General features: G+C 47.5%; 1 protein-coding gene across 1 annotated transcript in view; it reads right to left on the bottom strand.

Annotated features, from left to right (window-relative positions):
* The window catches only part of CHRDL2 (chordin like 2), a 65,074-nt gene that overhangs the window by 17,408 nt on the left and 24,356 nt on the right, over positions 1-23,310 (bottom strand). Inside the window, exons 3-7 of the mRNA XM_067533201.1 lie at positions 16,163-16,256; positions 14,563-14,705; positions 8,415-8,508; positions 5,205-5,260; positions 1,211-1,382 (exon numbers count right to left, since the gene is read on the bottom strand). Of these exons, the coding sequence (XP_067389302.1) occupies positions 1,211-1,382; positions 5,205-5,260; positions 8,415-8,508; positions 14,563-14,705; positions 16,163-16,256 (559 nt within the window). The remainder of the gene's footprint in view (positions 1-1,210; positions 1,383-5,204; positions 5,261-8,414; positions 8,509-14,562; positions 14,706-16,162; positions 16,257-23,310) is intronic.

Here is a 23,310-nt window from a genome sequence, read left to right as displayed (position 1 = left end):
GGGTAATAATAAATCATCATCACCATCATAATTACACCTGTGTGGTGCCTTTGGTCCTGATGGATCTCAAAGCATTTTGCAAAACTACCAAACTGACAGGCAAACTGTGACAAAGGGATTGCAACATCCACCACTGCAGTGCATCCCCCTCTGGGGCACAACACGACAGCAACAGTACTATAGAATACTCAAGGACAGAAGGTGAGTATGAAAATTATAACCAATTGAAACTGCAAGGGGGATTTAAGAGCTCGAATTTGGCCAAGACATTAGAGTTAACAGACCTACTTCTGTATAAATTGCATTGAGATCTTTAATGTGCAAGAGTTGTCAGGACTGTATCTGAAAAAAGGCATCTCCAAGAACACTGGGCTCCTTAATAATATGCATCTGTTTAGCACTGACTCAGAGAGAAGAGCGCCACCTACTGAACTGCAACACAAGTTGCTATGGACTCTGACTTTTCCTTGGAAGTCTCCCATCCAAGGGTCAGAATTTCCCTTCTTGGATAAATCCCCAGGAGGAAGCTCGAGTAGGAAAGCACCACCAAGTCACCCGTGTTTTCCCACATGCCCATCAGGCTTCAGGGGTTGTCTTGCCCCCTCCCCACATTTTAATATTCCCAGAGATCCCCCTGGAGAAGGACACCCAGGCAAGGCTGTGCCAACAGGGACTAGCCCACTCTGCCACTAACACAAGGGGCAGCTCCACAGAAAGGTTACTAGAGTCCCCGTCCAGGCTGTATACATTTTCCTGCAGATTTTCCAGGGAGTCTGTGTAGGGACCTTGTGTCCCATACCCACTCCTCCCCACGGCAAGAATCCCTGTCCCAGAAGGCCACAGAGGCTGACCCCCTCCCACAACACACTCCTTTTGCCTGGGAAGAGGTAGTTCCCTGAATGGAAGAGGCCCTCTGCACATACATCTGGGAGGCACAATCTGGCCACTAGTAATGAGCTGACTTCTTAGACGGACATGATGGGATCACCACCCCAGGCATGGCATTTAATCTGACGTGTCACAGACAGATGTGTTATGGAGCCTTTCCATTGAACTTGTTACCTAGCACACCCCACACCTCCCAGTCTGCTGTTTTTATGGCTGCCGATTAAATGGATTCTGCTGCGCCCAGGAGCCCAGCTGAGGTCAGATGCCCTCTTCCCAGGGAATATGCAGAAACCTCGCCCCCCAGGGATGAAAAGCCTGTTACCTTTTTTGTGCTTTTCTTTCAAGACGATTTTGATAGTGGTGCCACCTCCCCCTCCTTTTGGCTTGAAGCCCCTGGGAATGAACTCCAGCGAGGAACTGATCATAGTGGAAGCAGTCACACCAAGCGATCTCTTGCTCAGCATATCTCCCGAGCACTGGTCTTGAGAATGTCTCTGTGAAAGGACAAACAATGATACTACTGAGAATCCAGGAAGTTCGGCTGTTCTGTCTGTGGCGTTTTATGGGAAATGCCAGCTCAAAGTCACACACAGCTTTACTGTCAGGAGAAAATGTTTAGCATCTAAAGAGGCAGCATGGTTTAGTGGATGGAGCTCAGGGGACCTGGGTGCTATTCCTGGCTCTGCTGCTGGGTGATTTTGAGCAAGTCATTTAATTTCTCTGTGCCTCTGTTTCCCCTTCTGTCTTGTCTGTTTTGATTGCCGGCTCTCTGGTGCAGGCTGTGTCTCTTACTATGTGTGTGTGCAGTGTCCAGCACAATGAGGCCTTGATCTCAGCTGGGACCTGGATGTGTTACTGTAACCCTCACAGTAACGGTAGAGCTGAAATTCACTCCCTTTCCTTGATTCCTGCCACTCAATCCTACCCCCACAGGACATCAAATCAAATGCCATGCTTGATATGAGCAAAGCACTACTCTTGGCTTCTAAACAATGGGCCATATTCTGCATTTACATCAGGACAACCCCACCAAGGACAACATAGGCCAGCAGAAAAATGGATGTTCTCTCAAGACCGGTATTCCTGCACTTCATGGGAACACCTGGCTCCTGACTATGGGGTTCCAGAGAAAAATGGGACAAGACACATAGCACAAAGGATCTCCTTGTGGCTATTTCTGGAGTTTTATAGACTGCACACGTGATGCTGGCATTCTGTCCACAGGGCTATGGAAAGAGTAAGGACAAGAAGCTGAAAGTGACCTAATCCCGCAAACCTGGCATTGGTCATCCAACTCTAAACGTAGCCATGAATCAACCTAAAGGAGCAAGGAGGTCACTTTTTCCTCCCTAGTAGTGTGGATACAAAGACTAGCCAGTGAGGCAGTAGGAAAACATGCTTCCATCCAGCTCAGGCTCTGGCTGCCATGCTGGAGACATGCTCTGGGAAGAATGGGCTACATTTGTGAAAGGGCAAGGGGAGAAACCAGCATTCTGAGCAAAGCACTTTTTACCACTGCACAGGAACTAGGTTGTGTTTGCCCTTGGCTGTTTTCTGTAGCTAATCCTGGTGCCACTCCACCAAGGGCAGCAACAATGGGAGGCACTAATGTAGACAAGGCTCTAGCATTTAAACCATCATATCATTTAAACCTGCTCAGAGCAATGGTGACTATGCCAGTGGCCGACAGCACTTTTTTTTTTAAATCAGCAGTGGGGTCTAGTGCTTACGGCACTGAACTGGGAGTCAGGAGACCTGGCTTCCATTCCCAGCCCTGCCAGTTACCAACCACAGACACCTCTCTGTTCCCACTTTATAGTGAAAGTATAACTGGATTCAAAAAAGAATTAGATAAGTCCTTGGAAAATAGGTCCATCACTGGCTTTTAGCCAAGATGATCGGGGACACAACCTCATGCTCTGGGTCTCCCTAAATCTCTTGGCACTGGCCACTGTCAGAAGACAGAATACTGCACTAAATGGATCATTATTCTGACCCACTACGGCCGTTCTTATGTACTTAGGCTCACCCACACCCCGACAGTTTGCAAGGAGTGGTAAGCAGAGCAAAAGCTGGTCCATCATCTCTGTGCTCCTTTGCATTCAGAAAGGGATTCCAGACAGTTCTGAAGCAACAAATCCACTGTTTTTTCCATGGTTCGATCCTGCCGCCCATCTCCACAGTATCTGAACAACTTCCATGTAAAATAAATAGCATAATGGAGTCTCTAGTGGATTTCACAGATGACGAGGGAGGAGTATAAAAATAGTGCTCAAGCATGCAGGAGTGAGATCAGGAAGGCTAAAGCACAATTGGAGTTGTAGCTAGCACGGGACGTGAAGAGTAACAAGAAGGGTTTCTACAGGTACGTTAGTAACAAGAAGGTCAGGGAAAGTGTGGGCCCCTTACTGAATGGGGAAGGCAACCTAGCGACAGATGATGTGGAAAAAGCTGAAGTACTCGATGCTTTTTTTGCCTGTGCCTTCACAGACAAGGTCAGCTCCCAGACTACTGCACTGGGCAGCACAATATGGGGAGGAGGTGAACAGCCCTCAGTGGTGAAAGAACAGGTTCAGGACTATTTAGAAAAGCTGGACATGCACAAGTCCATGGGGCTGGATGCAATGCATCTGAGGGTGCTGAGGGACTTGACTGATGTGTTTGCAGAGCCATTGGCCATTATCTTTGAAAACTTGTGGCGATCAGGGGAGGTCCTGGATGATTGGAAAAAGGCAAATATAGTGCCCATCTTTAAAAAAGGGAAAGAGGATCCAAGGAACTACAGACCAATCAGCCTCACCTCAGTCCGTAGAAAAATCATGGAGCAGGTCCTCAAAGAATCCATTTTGAAGCACTTGGAGGAAAGGAAGGTGATCGGGAATTCACCAAGCGCAAGTCATGCCTGACCAACCTGATTGCCTTCTATGAAGAGATGACTGGCTTTGTGGATGTGGGGAAAGAGGTGGATGTGATATACCTTTACTTCAGCAAAGCTTTTGATACAGTCTCCCACAGTATTCTTGCCAGTCAGTTAAAAAGTATGGGTTGGATGAATGGACAATAAGGTGTATAGAAAGCTGGCTAGATCATCAGGCTCAACGGTTAGTGATCAACGGCTCGATGTCTACTTGGCAGCCGGTATCAAGCGGAGTGCCCCAGAGGCCAGTTCTGGGGCTGGTTTTGTTCAATATATTCATTAATGATCTGAAGGAAGGGGTGGATTATGCCCTCAGCAATTTTGCAGATGACTCTAAGCTGGGTGGGAGTGATAGATACACTGGAGGGCAGGGATAGGATACAGAGTGATCTAGACAAACTGAAGGATTGGGCCAAAAGAAATCTGATGAGGTTCAACAAGAAAAAGTGCAGAGTCCTGCACTTAGAATGGAAGAATCCCATGCACAGCTATAGACTGGGGACCGACTGGCTAGGCAGCAGTTCTGCAGAAAAGGATGTGGGAGTTCCAGGGGACAAGAAGCTGGATATGAGTGTGCCCTTGTTGCCAAGAAGGCTAATGACATATTGAGCTGTATTAGTAGGAGCATTGCCAGCAGATCTAGGGAAGTGATTATTTCCCTATATTTGGCACTGGTGAGGCCACATTTGGAGTATTGTGTTGTCAATTTTGGGCCCCCCACCACAGAAAGGATGTGGAAAAACTGAAGAGAGTCCAGCAGGGGGCAATGAAAATGATTAGCAGGATGGAGCACATGACTTATGAAGAAAGGCTGAGGGAACTAGGCTTGTTTAGCCTGCAGAAGAGAAGAATGAGGGGGGATTTGAAAGTGGCCTTCAACTACCTGAAGGGAGATTCCAGGGAGGATGAAGCTAGGCTGTTCTCAATGGTAGTCGATGACAGAACAAGAAGCAATGGTCTCAAATTGCAGTGGGGGAGGTCTAGGTTGGATATTAGGAAAAACTTTTCCATTAAGAAGGTGATGAAACACTGCAATGGGTTACCTAGGGAGGTGGTGAAATCTCCATCCTTAAATGTTTTTAAGGCCCGGCTTGACAAAGCCCTGGCTGGGATGATTTATTTGGGGTTGTCCCTGCTTTGGGCAGGGGGTTGGACTAGATGACCTCCTGAGATCCCTTTCATCTTCTATGATTCATAGAGTCTCTGACATGTCTCCCTTTTTGGTACAAAGTCTCTGCCTGGGCTGAATTTTTTGTTGTTATTGCTGGGGATTTGGTTTGGTTTTTGGTAGAAAAACAGCTGACAGGCAAGTGTTGCAAATACACAGATTTCCATGAACCGGTGATTTAGTTTATTTTAGAAGATATGGTCTAACTGTTAAAATGTAAATATCACGTACCACACCTCTGTTTAACTGCAGGGGCTCCTCTTCCGTTGACTTCTCATAGGAACCATCTGTAAAACACAAAGTTACAACAGGAAACTTAGGAGGTTAAGATGGGAATTACTTAGGAAATTACTTAGGAAACTTAGGAGGTTAAGATGGGAATTACTTTTGTTGTTATTTTTTTCTTTATACAGTAGAGCCTCAGAGTTATGAACAGCTCGGGAATAGAGATTGTTCATCACTCTGAAATGTTCGTAACTCTGAACAAAACATATGGTTGTTCTTTCAAAAGTTTACAACCGAACATTAACTTAATACAGCTTTGAAACACTACTATGCAAAAGAAAAATGCTGCTTTCCCTTTATTTTTTTAGTAGTTTATGTGTAACACAGTACTGTACTGTATCTTTTTTATTTTTTTTTTTTGTACTTTGTGGCTGCCTGATTGTGTACTTCTGGTTCCAAATGAGGTGTGTGGTTGACTGGTCAGTTCATAACTCTGGTGTTCGTAACTCTGAGGCTCTACTGTAGCTACAAAAGTTGACTCAAAATGTATTGCTATAGTGAGCAAATTTTGCTGGGTGTTTACTAGGAACAAACAGTTCAGTGGAACAAGTATGCAATGTGATGAACAGGATTTGAAATTAAAAAAAATAAAAATAAAGTTGAATTTGTTTCTCATGAAACACTGAACAAGGCTCAACAACAAACACTTTGAGCAAAAGAACAGCTTGGACAGCATCTGCCACTAGACATTATCAAATGATTATTATTCATTATTTGTATTATCGTAAGTCCTTGGAGCCCTTGTCATGGATCAGGACCCCATTGTGCCAGGCTCTTTACAAACACAGAATAAAGGAAGTCCCTGCCCCCAAAGAGCTTACAATCTCAGTATATAACAAGAGACAACAGATGGAGACAGACAGACTGCCAGGGAAGGAGACAATGTGGTCAGTGCGGTAAGTTTGAATCTCAGCAAACCGACAGCCTCGCTGTTGTCAAGGTTTTTATAGGCCTCGTGGTAAAGGAGAGATTTGAGGAGGCTTGACTGAAGTGAATGTTCATGAGAAATTCAGAGCAGAGTGGGCCAGATATTCAAAAGCATTCTGCATGTTGGGGGCATATTGAGTGCTGAGCTGTTTCACACATCTGGCCCTAAATTAATGAAAATATCCTCCCTCTGAGAAGTAAGCATGTGCAGTAGGTAAGTCAGAAGCTAGCAACAGAGGGTAAGTTTACACAGCAAAGAAATACCTGCAGCTGGGCCATGCCAGCTGACTCAGGCTCGCAGGACTTAGGCTGTGGAGCTATTTCATTGCTGTGTAGACTTCCAAGGAAACAACCTCCCAGCTCAAGCCCCGCGAGCCCAAGTCGGTGGTAGGCACAGGCCAGTCGTGGGTTTTTCTTTGCTGTGTAGACACACCTAGAGACGCCAGCCTGGATTTATTTTAAAGTTTACTTTTGTCACCTGCATGGCTTTTCCATAACCCTAGAGAATGTTGCCCCTAAAGCGTCCCCCTGGTTTTTAATTCTGCAAATACAGTCACCTTAGTTTAAACCCCACTGGAGTGCGGTAAAGCACGTGTGATGGATCTGCAAAACAGGGGACTGCAGCTCCCATCAGCCCCCTCCCCACTGTACATCCCCTTCCTCCCGGCTAAGAAGGGACTATGTTTCCCATTAGCCCCTCTCCCCGTAGCACTTGCTTTGTCCCTGGCCAGGGATGGGAAAGGTCCTGAGGTAGAAAGTGGTCAGGCTCCGCTCTCTTTGGGAGTGGCAGCTGCATGGCAGCAGGGAGCTGGAGAGAGACCGCAGGAAGTGAGGACAGAGCCGCATATGGAACAGGCTGTGACTGCCAGACATCACAGCTGGGTGCAGGTCTGGGTGGGGCTTATACGGGAGCAGCAGCAGCTGGGCTGGGAGCTAGTGCAAAGGGGCTGTAATGAGAGACACGGACTGAACCTGGCTTGGAAACCCACAAATGCTTATTTGCTTGAATAGAGACTGGATGGGAAAGGAGTTCCCAGCCACCAGGCCTGAAGGCCCCTGCCTCTCATCTGGATTGGCCCAGGGACCCAAACAGGAGCACTATTGCTCACACTGTTTAAACCTCCGCACCTAGGGTATCTGCAACCTTGTCCCTTCCCGGCCTGCCCTACCAGAAACCTTTCCCTTAGCCGTGTGTCTGAGTGGTTATGGGGACCCCAGGACTAGTGTCTACATGGCCTAGCTGCTGAAGCACCTATAATGCTTGCCTCCAAGGCACGATACACTGGGCATGCTACTGGCACCTTAAGAATTTGGGGTACAGGGCAACCCCAATAATTACACATAAAAAGGGCAAGGTGGCATTCTATTTAAAACCCTGCTTGTCTCACACCATTTCTTGTGGCTACTGGCAACATTTCTGCCAATTTCAGCTTGCAGTTAGACTGCTCTAAATTTAGAGCAACTCCATTGACTTCTGTGGCGTTACTCCAGATTTACCGTGGTGTAACAGAGCAAAATTTGGGCCTCTAACTGTTTATCATTTTAGTATAAGGCAACAGCATGATGTGAAACTGCTGGCCTGATTCCCTACTCTGAATTTTACATATAAATACAGGGTTTGATGGTCCTCCCACTCATCCTGGTGTAAATCTAGATGGATGACACTAAAGTCAATAGAGCTACGCCAGGAAGAATCACATGAGAGGAGAATCAAACATAAAAAGCTGTTGAGGTTCTTAATTACCTCGTAGTGTTGTTAGCCCCTGAATGATTATGCCATTGAAGCATTTTCACCAGTTTATCAGAGCAATGACAACAGTCATAGCCTGCCTTACTGCCACTATCGAAACAGCCTCTCCCCAGTCTAATAAATGAACTTCAGATTAACTGTCCCTGAGAATTTCATGTCACTAACACAATATAACAGTGCCCGTAAAACAAGGAGTACAACTCAGGCCAGAACATGGATTGTACTTACATTACACACAACTACACAGCGGAGGGGCACTGCTGGAACAAAGAATTTGCCCAATAGGGTTTTATGCTTCAGGCTCTCTTACCATTGCTGGTGACACGGAGGCAGAGATTTGTGCAATTGACAACATGGATTTTCACAGTCATTTAACTAGCTCGACATTTCCCCTCCTGGCTAATGGCCAGGACTGCAATTCCCATCCACCGACCTGACAGCAGACCTCACTCAGCAGCAGGAACTGGTTCCCATGTTACCTTGGCAAACTTGGCAGCAGGAGTCTGGCACAGTTAGAGGAGAAGAGCACAACAGATCAGGGCAGGTCACCAAGCCGCAGTAAATCTGGCCTTCCTAGGAAGCACAAAAATACCCGATGCATCATCCGCATTAGCAATGTCCTGACAAGTACAATGATCTTTAGTGTTTAATAGCCAGGGGCCAAATTGTGCCATTGAATTTTAAGCAGATTTCACTATTTGATTTCAGTGGGACGTTCTTAAAAATGGATGGATTGATAGGGCCCTCTATTTACTATAGCAATAAAGGCAGTTGTTGTGCAATTTGCAATTACCCCATTTCAGCTTCAATCTATGTGGCCTAGTGGATGGAGCATTGGCCTGGGACTCAGAATACAAGCATTCTATTCCCAGCTCTGCTGTTGGCCTGCTGGGTGACCTTGGGCAAGTTGCTTTCCTTTGTGTGCCTTGGTTTCCCCATCTGTAAAATGGACCAGATTCTCAGCTGGTGTAAACGGATAGCACACCACTGACTTCAGAGATTGTAAACTCTTGCGGTAGGGACTGTGTTGATCTTCTGCAATGCATGAACAGTGCCTCGTGCACTGCTAGTGCTGCCATCACATAAACAACTGCCATCATTCTGGCTGTATAACAGATCTCACTAGCAGGGTCCTAGTATATTTGTCTGATGAGCGTGGCAGATCTTGGGTTTGAAAATTATGCTATGAAATCTGCATTGTGGATTAAGAAGGGAATCGATTATAGCCAGTTTTGATTAGCATGATTCTCAGGAGAAAACAATCTCTGCCCAGTGGACTCGGGAAACCATGCTAGAATCCTGCTAGCAACAATCATGTTAAACCATCATCACAGCCAGCCATATCCATTCACCCCCAAATCTGTGGGGAAGCCAGATGGGCAATGGGGTTAGGAATCTGAATCCAGATCTGGATCCAACTTTCACAGCTCTGCTCTATCTCTATCCTGGGTCAACTCAAACCCACAGAACCAAGCACTTCCAACAATTTGTGATCTGGATCCAGAGATGAATTTTGTGGTTTAAGCCCACCAATGCTTGATATCGGTAGGAAGGTAGTCTGTAAAATGTCAGTGCTCTATGGATAAATCTGAATAACGAGCTCTATTCAGCCTTGGGGCAAGCAAACACAAGTCCACTTCAGACAATGGAGTCACATCAAATGCCCCAGAGTTGAATTTGGCCCGTGATGCAGCATGCAAGTTAGAAATCGGAGAGTGATGTTATAAGGCTCTTACACCATCCAGGCCGCATAGATATCAGTGTTGTAAGGGACCTCTCCCCCTTGCATTGGGTCAGAGATATTTTTCATTGTACTGATAGCGTCCCAACTGAGGATAGTTAAACAAACTGTGAATGTCTCTAGATAAGGTAATTCCACAAGGTCTTTTGATAGCTTCTTCCACTGCCAGATGAGAAAAGACAAGGGTTTTGTATATAGGTGAATGAGGATAAGAAGGAAGCAAGTCTTGTGAATCAATGGATCTTAACTGAACCACTCGGGGCATGTCTATGATTTAAGTTACGTTGACGTATAGCCACTGCAGTAATTAAATCGATTTTGTTTGTCCACACTGGCTCCTTTTTTGGCAGTGCACGTCCTCACCAGGAGTGCATGCACTGCCTGTCAGTGTGGAGAATTGTGGGGCATTGACAGCCAGAGCCCCGCTGCCTGGTGTCTACACTGACACTGCATGAACCTAACTACACTGACATGAGTGCTATACCTCTCACAGAGGTGGAGTTATTATGTCGGTGTAGTGTCAATTTACATCCACCTAACTCTGTAGTGTAGAACAGGCCTCAGCAAAGACAAGGTGGGTGAGATAATATCTTTTATTGGACCAACTTCTGTTGGTGGGAAAGACAAGCTTTCTAGCCACATGTCTGGTCTACACTACAGACCTATATTGGTATAACTACTTTGCTCAGAGATGTGAAAAATCCACATCCCTGAGTGAAATAATTATACCAACTTAACCCTCTACATAGTCAGCACTATGTCGGTGGGAGCTATTGCCTTTCGGAGAGGTGGATTAACTACTGGAACATATTGTTTAGCATAAGTAGTTAGCACATATTCTAAGGGACAATTCAAGGTAGCATGGCCCAATAACACCTCTGCAGTCATAAGACAAAAAGAGGGGGCTGGTGGTCTACAGGTTGTTTTAATTAGCCATAAAACCAGTGTCTCTGTTCAGTCCTTGATTTTTTGTGTCCAGCAGACTTATGAATTTATGCTGAATTTATAGTTTATCACAACAATCTGTAACCCACTGACCCCCTCTTTCTGTCCTATGACTGCAGAGGTGTTAATGGGCCACTTCACCTTGAATGGTGCCTTAGAATATGTGCTAACTACTTATCCTAAGCAATCTGTTCCACCTTGCATTTAGCTGTGAGGCTGGGAGTACCTTTCCCAGACCTGAAGAAGAGTTCTATGTGTCTCAAAAGAGTGTCTCTCTCACAGAAGTTGGTCCAATAAAATATATTACCTCACCCACCTTATCCCTCTAATATCCTGGGACTGACACAGCTACAACTCCAGTCAGCAAAGACAGTCTTGAGCCAAATGCTGCTCTCAGACCAGCTGTTCATGCAGCTGTTTCAGCAACTGGCAACATTAGACACGACCAATCACAAGTCTACCGCTGTCTGGCTTCATTGTGAACCTTTTATTTTCCCCTTAGTGTCCAAGACATTCTACCACTGAATAAACAGAAAACCAGCAAAAAGCAATCCAACACATCCAGCAAGTATGTACAAACCTAGGAGTTCTTGATCAGCTGTGTCACATAAAACAGATGAGACAGTAAAACCAAACGCTTTGGCGATATATAATTGTTGACAGAAGCATCTCTCCCCATATGTATATATTTCACACACACAAATATATACACAACCTTTGTTCTCCTTTCTAGTTCTCCTTTCATCAGCATGGCATCAATCAGGCGTTACACTGGTATAAAATTGGTGTAAATATGAGAAGAACTAAACCCATCAGTGTCAAATTTTGCCATCCTTACTCATATTGAGTAAGCCAGTTTAAGTGTAAGGTACCTTAGTGAAGACCAAGGATCTGGCTCTCTTGGCGCAGGGGTAATGACTACACATGATGCAAGATGACAACAAATCAAGCCCTCGTATTTTTTCAAATTAATTTTTGAGTGACTTCCATGCAGTTGATTGATGTGAAATTGACAGTCATGAAGACTAGGCACCTTCTATTTATCTACAGAGCAGCAACAGTACAGGCAGTACTAGCGCTAGCTTACCATCCCCACTAATATCGTTCACCATGGAATGGCCACCGCTAGGAGCGAAAGCAGAGCTCACTGTCCATAGCTCATTCAATCCTTGGCTTCTCCACAGACACGGCCATCAAGAGTGCTACTGTCCATTGCGATGCGGATACCCATCCATTAGGAATTGGTCTGAGACCAATAATTCGTTCCACAGAGTCTTCCCAAGAGCCTTCATGTAGTAATGACTTCTGGACACGCTCATGCTGAACTTGATCTGGAGCTGAAAGGCTCCACACCCCATTACAACCCCATGAGCCGTCTGGCCCCCTTTAATATCTTTATATAATAAATGGAATGAAAGCAATCTCTGTACAGAACTCTCCTTTTTATGGCTTTGGGACATGCAGAGAGAGGTTATTGATGCTTGGAATGTTACCATACGCCTTCCAAGTTTAGAGTGATCGTTGCTCTGCAGTTTTATGTTCTACTCCCAGAAAAATGGGAAAGACGAGAAGAAGCCACTCAATCTATCCTCAGACACTCAGTTTACTGGCATCTCACGCCCTGGAGTCATTACACATTAGACATCCATCTTTGGCCCTCACAATGGACAAACTGTGCACTCGCCAGTCTAGTAAAGGGTTCGAAAAGCAAACAGGAGTTGGGACACGGTTTTCAACAGGCTGTTAACACTATCTGTTGCAAAGGCAGGGCAAGATGCTGTGGCAGAGTCGGGCCAAGTCCCTGTCTGAGTCTGCTGCTGGGCTTTCAGGAAGAGAAACATTCATCATATGGCCACTGGCAATGCTGGCAAACTAGTGAAAGACAAGATGATCCACTAGCAATGATTTGCTTCTCAGCAGCTAAACAGAGACCATATAAAGCACCTAAGAATGTCTCTGATGACAGAGATGATCACAATCAATGCCTCATAATGACAGAGGGTCATAAAACCCACAACACTGGGGTCACCAATAGAGGAGAATCACAGTAGCTCATTACAAAATCTGTCTTGAAAGCGCAAGATGCAGCCCCTTGCTGGATTTCCTGCCATCAATGGTCTCGAGCTGACGGCTCAAAGGGATGCCCTGGCCTGGGAAGCAATGTAACTTACTAATGTATGCAGGGCTGCTCTGGGCTTCAGAACTTGTTTCTGGCTGAAACCTGCACCTTAGTGTAGTAATATAATGGCTTCAGTGGACTTCTAAACACACAGGAGCCATGTTGCAAAATGGTGGAGGAGCATGGCTTCAATCTCAGACCTGGTGGGGGTATGAGGGAAAGTTTGCTGGGTGTTGGTATACGGCCAAGCCTCCTCTTCCAGGTGCTTCCAGCTGTGCAGGGTTGCTTCTTTCCCAGCCAGGTATCTGGGGTGAACTCCAATGGGCATTTCCAAGCCATCCCCTCTGCTGGTCTTAACTTTGGATGTTTGCAACTAGATGGACAAGGCCCTAGAAAATGGACAGTAGGGAGCAATCTTGCACTGGTAGCAGGGTGGATCTTTTGCATCTTCTAGGAAGCCATTATTTATTCAGAGTGTGGTCAGAAGCCACCAAGTTGGCTCTAAGATTCAGTTTTTGGAGGTCCCTTCATCTTCCCAGATGAAAAGTCCCGCCCTCCTTACTCACTCTGAGCGGCACCGTACTCCACGAGTAGTCCCACTGAAATCAATGGTGACTGCTTGTGGAAGGAAATACTCGGTGTAAGCAGGGTGGCTAAAATCTAGTCCTCATACAGTCTTCATAGCTTCATGCTCAATTCTGATCTTGGTTACTATTCTATTTCTATTCTGTTCTATCTAGATTCTTCTCTCTCCCTCATCTCTGTAGTATCTGATCACCTTCCAGTCATGCATTAAGTGACGTGACCAACGTGTCACGTGTGACTCGTTCTCAACCTCTCCCTATTTGGAGAATTGTGTATGCGGTGCAGTGTTTTGTTTGTGGGTATTTTGGGGGTGTTTTTTGAATGTCCACGCTGCTCTCTGTTTATTTGAGAAGGCAAGTGGAAGAAGTGCATCTTGCATGGGAAGCAGAAGGTGCTGAGGGGTCTACGATCACTCTTAGATCCTTGGAGAATTCATCCCACAGTTTCGGACCAATGCCTGACAAAGTTCTGTCTCCTGCAAAGATGAGCTTTACCCTTACTGTAGTAAATTCCATTGAGACAGTTGTCAACCACAGTCTTTATCCTGAAGCTTCAGACTCTTTTAGATATCCTGGGCCCAGGCCATCGAGCACCTTGAAGACAAGGACCAGGACCTTGAACTTGATTCAATACAGTGCTGTAAACCCAGAGAGACTCAGTTGAAGTCATTGGGATTACTCTGTATTGACACTGATGTAAGAGATTAGAATCCAGCCTTAAGCATCATCCAGCCAGAGAACTCCTGTCTGACATCAAGTCTGATCATTCTCACATAATGGGGAAGGATCAGATTCTCCTCTCATTTATGCAGGTTTTATTCCATTGTGACTCCATTTACTGCAATGGAATGACTTCCAGTTTACACCAGTGTCAGAGCAGAATCCTATCCAAAGGGACAGACTCTGATACACTACTTTACACCACCGATTAGTCCTACTGAAGCCAATGGGACCACTCATGGAGTGAGGCCCTTTTCAACATGAGGACGGTTACCAGAATCATCTCCAGGGAAATAATATTGCCATGATTGCCGTGCCCCGTGGGAGTACCCCTTGCAGAGATGAACTGGAACAGCTGGTCAGATTACTTGCAGTGTTAAGACACGTGTAATACTGCTGTAGTATTGTTAAGATTAAAACACAAAGATTGGCACTCCCTAACCATGTCCTCCCCTAAAAACCCATGCACACCTGACAGATAAAGCACTCAAACTCCCTTTGATTCAAAAATAGCTTACAGAGCAGCTGCACTGTACACACTGATTTGGCTGGCGAGAAGGGAAGAGTTCGCTCGTGGTAAACATCTCCCCTTGTTGGTAGGTTGTCCCGTTGTACTGGCAAGACTTCACAGGCGCCCGGAGTCCAGAAGGAGTATGCGGCTCTACATGGGGAGAGGAAGAACAGCAACAGCTCCTCTGAGTCTCAGTCCTCGCTTACAGGACCCGAAACACTGATGCTAAACAGATCCACTTCGCTGACACTGCTCTGAATAATGGGAAGCTGGGAGCATCTTCCAGGGGAAATGTAAACAGAGAACACTTTTATCAGATCCCCAGCATCGGATCCTGTCTGGCCTGGGCCATCTCTGGCTGCAATGGAGCCCACCAACACCGTCTGGTCTGCCTCTCTGTGAGACTATTGTTAATCTTAGCGTTAGACTGCCTGCCAAAGACTCACCCATCGTAAAAGCATCCCAGGAAGCACTTGTGGATAAGGAAGCCATATTTCTTTCCTTTCTCCCCTTTGTGCCAGACGGCCGGCAGAGAGTAGCTGCTGCCCTGCCCTAGTCGCACATTCATCCCCACAATGCAGAGAAGTGGCAGGGAATGGGGGGAGCTTTGATTACGCCGCTACCCCCACCAATGCACCAGGCCTGGCCCACCTGCCCTGGGCAGCCTGCGCAGGGGTGTAAAGGAGGATATTTAACATCCCATATCCATCCCTATGTGAGCTTGTCGTCCAAGCCATGACGCAGCGCTATAAGTGTGTGGGGGTGTGACAAAAACCAACGGGGTCTGAGGGTTTTGGCTCAGATTCCCATGCTTTTCTGTCCTTTCACACAACAGTCTCGACGGTGCACCTGTTTCAGTAGGTAATAGGGATAATAAGACCTTGCACATGTACAGTGACGTTCCTCTGAGGACACGAAAGCTCTTTACACACAGTAATCATAGCACCCCCATGAGGTGGGTAGGTGTTAGGAACTCAGTTTTGCAGTGGGATAAACTGGAACAGAGAGGCTAAGGGAATGTCTTCACTGCAGAGTTAATGTGGGTGATTGGCACCCGGGTCTGCATGCCCAGTTCAGCCTGGCTTGGGTGGGAGTGTCCCCCCTGCCTCCCCGCACAAAACGGTGTGATCCAGGAGCTGTTTCCAGCCCTCCCTCTGCCTCACTGTGAGGCATGGCGCCAGTCTGTGCTGCAGTTTCCCCATCTGTACAATGGGGATAACAACCTTTGCCCACCTTCGCCAAGTGCTTTGACATCTCGAAGTGCAAAGGGGGCTTTGTGGGCCAGACCCTCAGGCCGTGGAACTGGCACAGCTCCATTCAGATCCCGTGCTGACTGACAGTGGTCGATGATCTGGCTCCAGGGCATTATCTCTTTTGAGTTTGTACAACTCCCAGAACAGTGGGACCCCATTCCCGACTGGGCTTTTGGACCCTATCCTAACATAAATATGTGGAGTTAATAACCACGTTAGAACGTGTAGAGTATTGTTGTGGTTCTTATTTTCCTCACGTCCTTGCCTGTCCAAGAGCAGAATCATCTACAAAAACGAAGCACCCATAGAAACAGAGATGTTGAACTAAAAATTCTGCTCCAGAAATCCACTTACCTGCACACCGAGGACAGCACTGCTGAGGGTCAGTGACAAGGTTTACACAACGCAGAGTCGGGCACTGGATTTGGTAACAGCTCACGTTTACATTCTGTTTGCAGGGAGAGAGAATAGGACTGTTCAGTGATGAAAATCCCTCCCCTGCAGGACTTCATGAAGATGCTGCCTTATTTGGCCTTTTGTATTGAGCCAGAAGTGAAAGACACTAGGCTGAGTTACCCCAGCTTAGGATCTGGTCCATTGTATTTAACTGTTGGGTAGCTCTGCGAGCTGCTAACCAGGGTAAGATCCTTGATAAGTACAATGATTATGTAGCTGTCTAACCATTTACTAGAGGGACCGGCTAGCCTGAAAACATTCTGCCCTGTGTGGCAATCCTGTCAGATCTTCCTGTTCATCAAAACAATGCAAAGCCTCAGGGTTGCTTGACTCTTCACTAAGTTGATCTGATTCAATAGGATCAGTGGCCTTATGTCTAGGGCACTGCTCTGTGTTAGTACATAGAATATAGATATTCAGGCCTGCCTGTAAAGGCCCAAGTTTTGTAAGTATATCTTTATCATTTAGCTGGTTATAGGGGTATAAAACAAAGAATCAAAACCACAGGCCTTCTCCCACTGTGACAGTCTGAGGCCTTGTACTTTGGCTCAGATGCAGGAGTGGCGGTCATAAGCTGGGAAGTGTGCAGTCACATATACACGTTCCAACATAACATCTAATATCAGGCTGTTAAGATGCTGATCCAGTCTAACACCTCCAGATAAAGAAAAGATCCTAGAATGTTTAAAGGAAACTTGGTTTGATAGCATTCTGTCTGGCAAAAGAATTACTTATCAACAGTTGTGGTTGTAAAATCTACACCCCTTATTGTTTTATCTTTATGGTACCCAATTCTCTGTTATCTATTTGAATGATTTCTGTCTGGTTCTTTGATTGTTTCTGTCTGTTGCATAACTAAGTGTGATCAGTTAAGGTGGTGGGATATGATTGGTTAAAGAATTATGTTACACTATGTTAGGATTGGTTAAAGAATCATCTTATAATGTTCTTAAAGAAATAATTGGTTAGTATACATTATAAAAACTGAGTAAAACAGGAAGTACGGAGGAAGATTTATTGGTATAAAGGACTAGGGGGTCCTAATGGATGCTTGCTTGAAAAGATCCTAATAAACCTGTCATATTGCCTGCTGCTGAATTCTCGACTTCTGCTTCTGTCAGCGAACTAAGAACTGAAAGGACTGCGGGGATCCTAACATCTTGGTGCCATGACTAGGATACACTTCAATGGACAGGTGAGTAGTAGCCTGGTAGGTCCCCCAGCAACAAGTCTGAGCAGCCGCTTGTTGCAGGTATAGCAGGCTCTCGGGATGGGAGTTGTGGAGTCTCACAAGCTGGGGTAACGGATTTCTTAAACAGATGGATACAGAAGAATCAGGACCCATACCCGATACAGGCATTGATCTGGGATGAGATTGAGAAGGAGGTGGGGGAGGTGGTAGGGGACCCCAAGGGAAAGGAATATCAGAAAAAAGGCATGGTGTTACAAGAATTGTGCACTGGGATAGCGTACTGGGTAAAAAGAGAAGCTGAACTCCTCCAGCATATTAAATCTTTGGAGGGGATAGTGGAGCAGCAGAGAATTCTAACGGAGAAATCTGTGCTGGCTGTAGAAATCGCTGATTTAAAGGCACGGGACACTGCACGGACAGAGAAGTCTTGTGAGGCAATTCGGCAGGAGGGGGTGAACTGGTGGGGAGAGTAACAGACTTAGAGGATGAACTGTATCGATGTAAGCATGGGGTTAATGGACGGGTGGGCCTTGAACTATCTGTCCCACCAATGGTACTGAAGGAAATACCCCCTCCCCTTTGCCCCGAGAAAACAATATACCCTCCACTGCCAGTGTATGTTGTAAGCCGGCAATCCACAGTCACAGCCCCTCTGAGAGAGGCCACCCAGGAGGAACTGCAGGAGGTGAGAATAGTACCCCCTGTTGTGGGTTGCGGGAACCAGGTCCCGCAAGTAATAGAACAGGTGGAAATCCGCCCCTTGTCCCTGAAGGACCGGGAGGCATGGCTGGGCCGGCTGGGGAAGGTGCCTGGAGATGACTGGGATCAGTTTGTGCTGTGGCTAGTGGCGGTGGGCAGGGAAATGGAGGGTCTAACTCATGAGGACCAGGTGATTATATGGCATAGTCTTTTGGGATGGGGTACCTTGGGAATTGATGTGGCAGGGCTGGCAAACACATTTCTGACCCCGAGACAGGTGGCAAAACAATTGTTTGGGATGTACTCTCATTGTGCTGGGATGGATAAAGTGAGGAGAATCCCAGGAGAGACAGGGCAGGGTACCCTCAATCGCATACAGGCATGGGCACAGTATTTGGAAGATCCCCTGGGGGACCCGTGGGTGATGCCCCAGGAGGGAAGGATGGGACCCAGTGTGGGTGTAGAGCTGCTGGAAAAATGGCTAGAATTGAGCGACCCACAGTTTGTGGGACCACTTGCGGCTGCAGCACCCTGAACCTGTTTCTACCCCAGTTTCTGGACCAGCGGATGTGCAGAGGCAGATGCGTCAGCGGGGGGAACCAATCCATGTTATTATCCTGGACGGACAGTACAGGGTGGAAAGGGGTGGGTCAGCTCGGAGGGGAGAACATAGAGGGAGAGGCTGTGGCTTTGGGGACAGTCAAAGACAAGGGGACAGCAATAGAACAGGAAATACAGAGGCTTCAGGCTAGATTGGCCACGCAGGATGTCACCAGACCAGAAGGGAAGTTGCCCCGGAGGCCAGGGGACTGGGACTGCCTGAAATGCCAGGCCCATAATTTTGCTAAAAGACAGGAGTGTTTTTGGTGCCAGGACCCCCGGCTCGCCTCCGAACCAGTGGGAGGGACAGTGGTGGGTGCCATGACTTAGGGGCGTCCTGGGAGGCGTCCTGTCCATATCCTCAGTTTGGGACGGGACGCATCCGGTTGCCCCATGCTCCAGGGAGTCCTATGAGGGATTTTTTGGTAGACACTGGAGCAGCCATCAGCTTAACCACATGGGGGCAGGGGAGACCCACAGAAGGAACTGTGACAATTGGAAGGGCAACAGGAGGGGAGACGCAATTAGCAGTGAAGCGGGGATGGATTAAAGGAACCTGGGGAGAAGGGGAAATTATGTGGGGCTGTAATAAGATGCTCAATTTGCTGGGGGCAGGAGATTTACATAAGCTGGGACTTGTACTGGATTTGGCTAACTGGGTATGTCTGTGGGGACAGACGCAGGATGGACAGGGCTATACAATTCCTATGGGGATAGCCACTATGACCATTAAAGCAACATATGCCCTCCCACCACCTCCAGCAGGGTGGGAACACATCCCTGTGTGGGCTAGGGATAGTTTGGATTGGGATAGGGGCAGTATGGAGGTATTGCTAGAGGGGGGGATCCTCCCCCACAGACACAGTATCCTATTCCCTGGGGGGCATTGGCAGAAATAGGGGCAACGGCTGGGGAATTGGAACAGAGGGGACTGATTAGAGCCGTTGCATCCCCTTGTAATGCTGCTGTGTGGCCGGTAAGAAAGCCGAGCGGCACCTGGCGCTTGACTGTTGGTTACAGGGCACTGGATGCTCTGGCCAATTCCCCCGCCTCAGTGGTGGCAGCATCCTCTGAAATGTTGGCCCATATTGGACCCCAATTCCGGGTTTTCACTATTTTGGACATAGCTAATGGGTTTTGGTCTCCACCACTACCTCATGTCAGTATAAAACTGCATTCACATGGGAGGGCAGAGAATACTGTTGGACAGTCCTTCCCCAGGGACACCGGGATTCCCCTTCAGTCTTCCACAGAGACATGAAACAAGCTCTGGAGGGGATGGATTCAGCAAGGCGCATACAATGTGGACGACCTATGGCTAATGTCAGGGACAGAGGAGGAAGACAGGGAACTAACCGAACGAGTTCTGCAGGCTTCGGCGAAAGTGGGGTTAAAAGTCAATGGGAAAAAGGCTCAGATGGGACAGACAAGGGTGATCTACTGGATTTTGCAGGGATTTTGTGGCCAATTATGCAGAAATAGCCCGGCCTCTGTCCAACCTAACCCGAGCCTCAACTTGGGAGTGGTTGGAAGAGTGCACTGAGGCACGGAGGGTACTAAAGGAGCACCTGGCCAATGCTCCAGTACTGGCATCCCCAGATGGGGAGAAACCCTTTTACCTGTACCCCTTGGTATCTGACACCACCATTGGGTGTGCTTTAACACAGAGTTATGGGGCAGAGGACCGACCTGTGACCTTTGCCTCCCAACTTTTGAGTGCTGTGGAACTTAAGTATGGGTGGTGTGAGAAGGTGCTATTATGTACCTCCTGGGGGAAATTCAAATCCCTCACGGGTATGCAGATGGTAATAGTCCAGTCCCATCATGACCCCTCCCGGCTGTTAAACATGCACACTATTTTACAGGGACAGGTGAGTGGACAGTGTATTGCAAAATGGTTGCTAGCTTTACAAGCTGAAAACATTAAAGCAGAAGTATTGAAGGAACCTGTAGTCTGGATAGCCGGATTACACCTGGCCAGTACCCCACACCAATGTGAAGCCAACCCAGGTAAAACCCAACACCAGCTAACCCCAATCAGGCAAAGGGGGGAGCACTGGTATGGTTTTTGGATGGAAGTTGTATGTATTGGGGGTGCAAAAAACTGCAGGCTCAGCTGTTATGGGAATCAGGAACCGAGACAGTCAGCACCACTGGTTTCTCACTAGAAGCAAGGTCAGCTCAGGTGGCAGACCTGGCAGCCTTGCGGACAGTTTTAAATGAAGTAGATCCCAAGTTTGAGCCAGATCATGTATTTCGTGGGGCCCCACTGATGCAGAGATGGTGGGCAGAGAATCACTTCAGGGCAACAGACAGCTCCACGATCAAGCATGCTAACTGGTGGAAACGGGTGGGGGAGCTCAGTCACCGTTTTACACAAATCATTGTGGTAAAGGCACACAAGAAGGCAGGGCCCTTAAGCAAAGGGAATAAGCTGCCTGATGCAGAGGCAAAGCGGGCTGCAACAGAGGTACCCCCATGGCCATGGGAACCACAGCAGAGTGGGCCTGTAGCAGTGTTAACAAGAAGTGGGGTGGGACACAGATCGGGGAGGGCGAATTTAGGAATTGCAGGAATCTGACTCAGGACTGAAAGGCAGCACAAAACTCAGGGAGAAATATGTGCCAAAAGTGGAACTAAGGGAAGGAATTTGGTGTGTCTTAACAGCCGAGGGACCAGTAAAGCTGTGCCCTCAGGGAAGCCGGGGGGCTTTCCTAAGCTGGATGCATGGGAGCTTGGCAGGGGGACACCCTGGGTTTGAGGAGCATTGGGAACTTTGTAAAGGTTGTGCTGGTGGCCAGGAATGGCAGCCGACTTAAAGTCACACCAGGAACGATGTTTAGATTGCGCTAGGCACAATCTACCTCACAAGGTGCTATGGGGAGTCTTAATGAGGTAAGCCCCAAGGGGACCTTGGGAAAGAATACAAATTGACTACACAGGACCCTTATCACCAGATCAAAGGGGAAATGCTTTCAGCAGGTGGGTGGAGGCGTTTCCCACAAGGCATCAAACTGCCTGGGTAACTGCTGAAAAACTGGTAAACGAGGTATTCACTCGTTGGGGGGTCCCGAAGGTGATTGACTCGGACCAAGGAGCTGCGTTCCGGTCAGATCTGTTGGGGGAGCTATCAGCCCTCACCGGAATCACACAATTGTTCCATATTGCTTATCACCCACAGGCTGCGGGGCAGGTGGAACACATGAACCGTATTATCAAAAGTGAACGGAGAAACGGGGTGGAGATGTGGGGAAAAAACTGGTTACAGTTACTGCCCTTTGTCTTAATGAGAATAAGGGCCCAGGAATCAAAGGGCGTGGGATTCTCTCCATATGAGGCTCTCATGGGAAGGCCCATGGAACGGTGGGAAAACCTACTTACCCCAGTCCCTGGGGAGGTCAGCACACACACCCTAACACAAGAGTGGGACAAGTAAGACAAGTACTACAGGCAGTGGCCTGGCGAGATGAGCAAGGAGCAGCAAAGGTCAAAGCATGATATGACCTGCCTGGTGAGCACAGTGGGAGATCGAGTGATGTACCGGATTCCAGGACACCACCATCCATTCCCAGCTCCCCAAGGGAGCGGCCCCTATCTGGTCCAGGAAGTGGGGGAATATTTATTGGTGTAAATGACTGCGGAGTCCTAGTGGATGCTTGCTTGAAAAGATCCCAATAAACCTGTCGTATTGCCTGCTGCTGGACTCTGGACTTCTGCTTCTGTCAGTGAAGTAAGAACTGAAAGGACTGGGGGGTCCTAACACTCTGGGACTCAGGAAACCTGAGATCTATTCCTACCTCCTCTGCCAGTGACCTTGGGCAAGGCACTTCCCATCTCTGTGACACTGCTTCCCCTCTCACCGTTTGTCTGTTTGGACTGTCGGGTTTACGGGACTCCCTCTAATATGTGTTTGGGCGATGCCTAGCACAATAGAGCCTCAGTCTTCTTTGGGGAATATCATCCTTTGCACCTGGCCCTGGCCCCAAGGACCCATGTGTTTGTCACTCTAGACTGGATTAACGGCTCCTCCCTGCATCTAGGAGGAGTGAACATGGGAGAAAATGCAGAAGCTCCAGCTAGCACAGTATGCAGCTAGTCTCTTCAGCAAGACGGGCTGCTGGAAGGCCATCTCCCCCTGTGCACCAGTCCCTCCAATAGCTCCCTGTCCACTTCCATTGCTAGTCCAGGACCCTCTCCCTCAACATTAAAGCCATCAATGGGTCAGGACCCCCTACATCCGTGACCATAACTCCACCCCTAACCCACCAACCTGGCTTCATGCCTCTGGGATAATGCAGTTTACGAAGCATGTGAGAGCCAGAGATAAAGCGGCTGCATCTAGTCGATTCAGTTGTGGAATGAGTTTCCAAAAGGGACGAGGCTAATTCACCATCTGGTCCCTTTTAAGGCAACTGCAAGATCCTTCTCATTGCTAAAGTTTTGTCACCATAAGTGGATTGATTAAAGGCCTCCGAAGCAGTGCTAATGTGCAGCAGCACGCTACAGACAAGTCTGGTAACAGCTCCATTGACACCTGTTCTCACATGACAGCTTA

Source organism: Emydura macquarii, unplaced genomic scaffold (genome assembly GCF_026122565.2).
Source record: "Emydura macquarii macquarii isolate MOO-44397 ecotype Brisbane River unplaced genomic scaffold, CSIRO-AGI_Emac_v2 contig_3328, whole genome shotgun sequence".
Lineage (NCBI taxonomy): Eukaryota > Metazoa > Chordata > Testudines > Chelidae > Emydura > Emydura macquarii.
The sequence above is the reverse complement of the archived record's forward strand: the minus strand, read 5'-3'. Positions and strand labels throughout refer to the sequence as shown.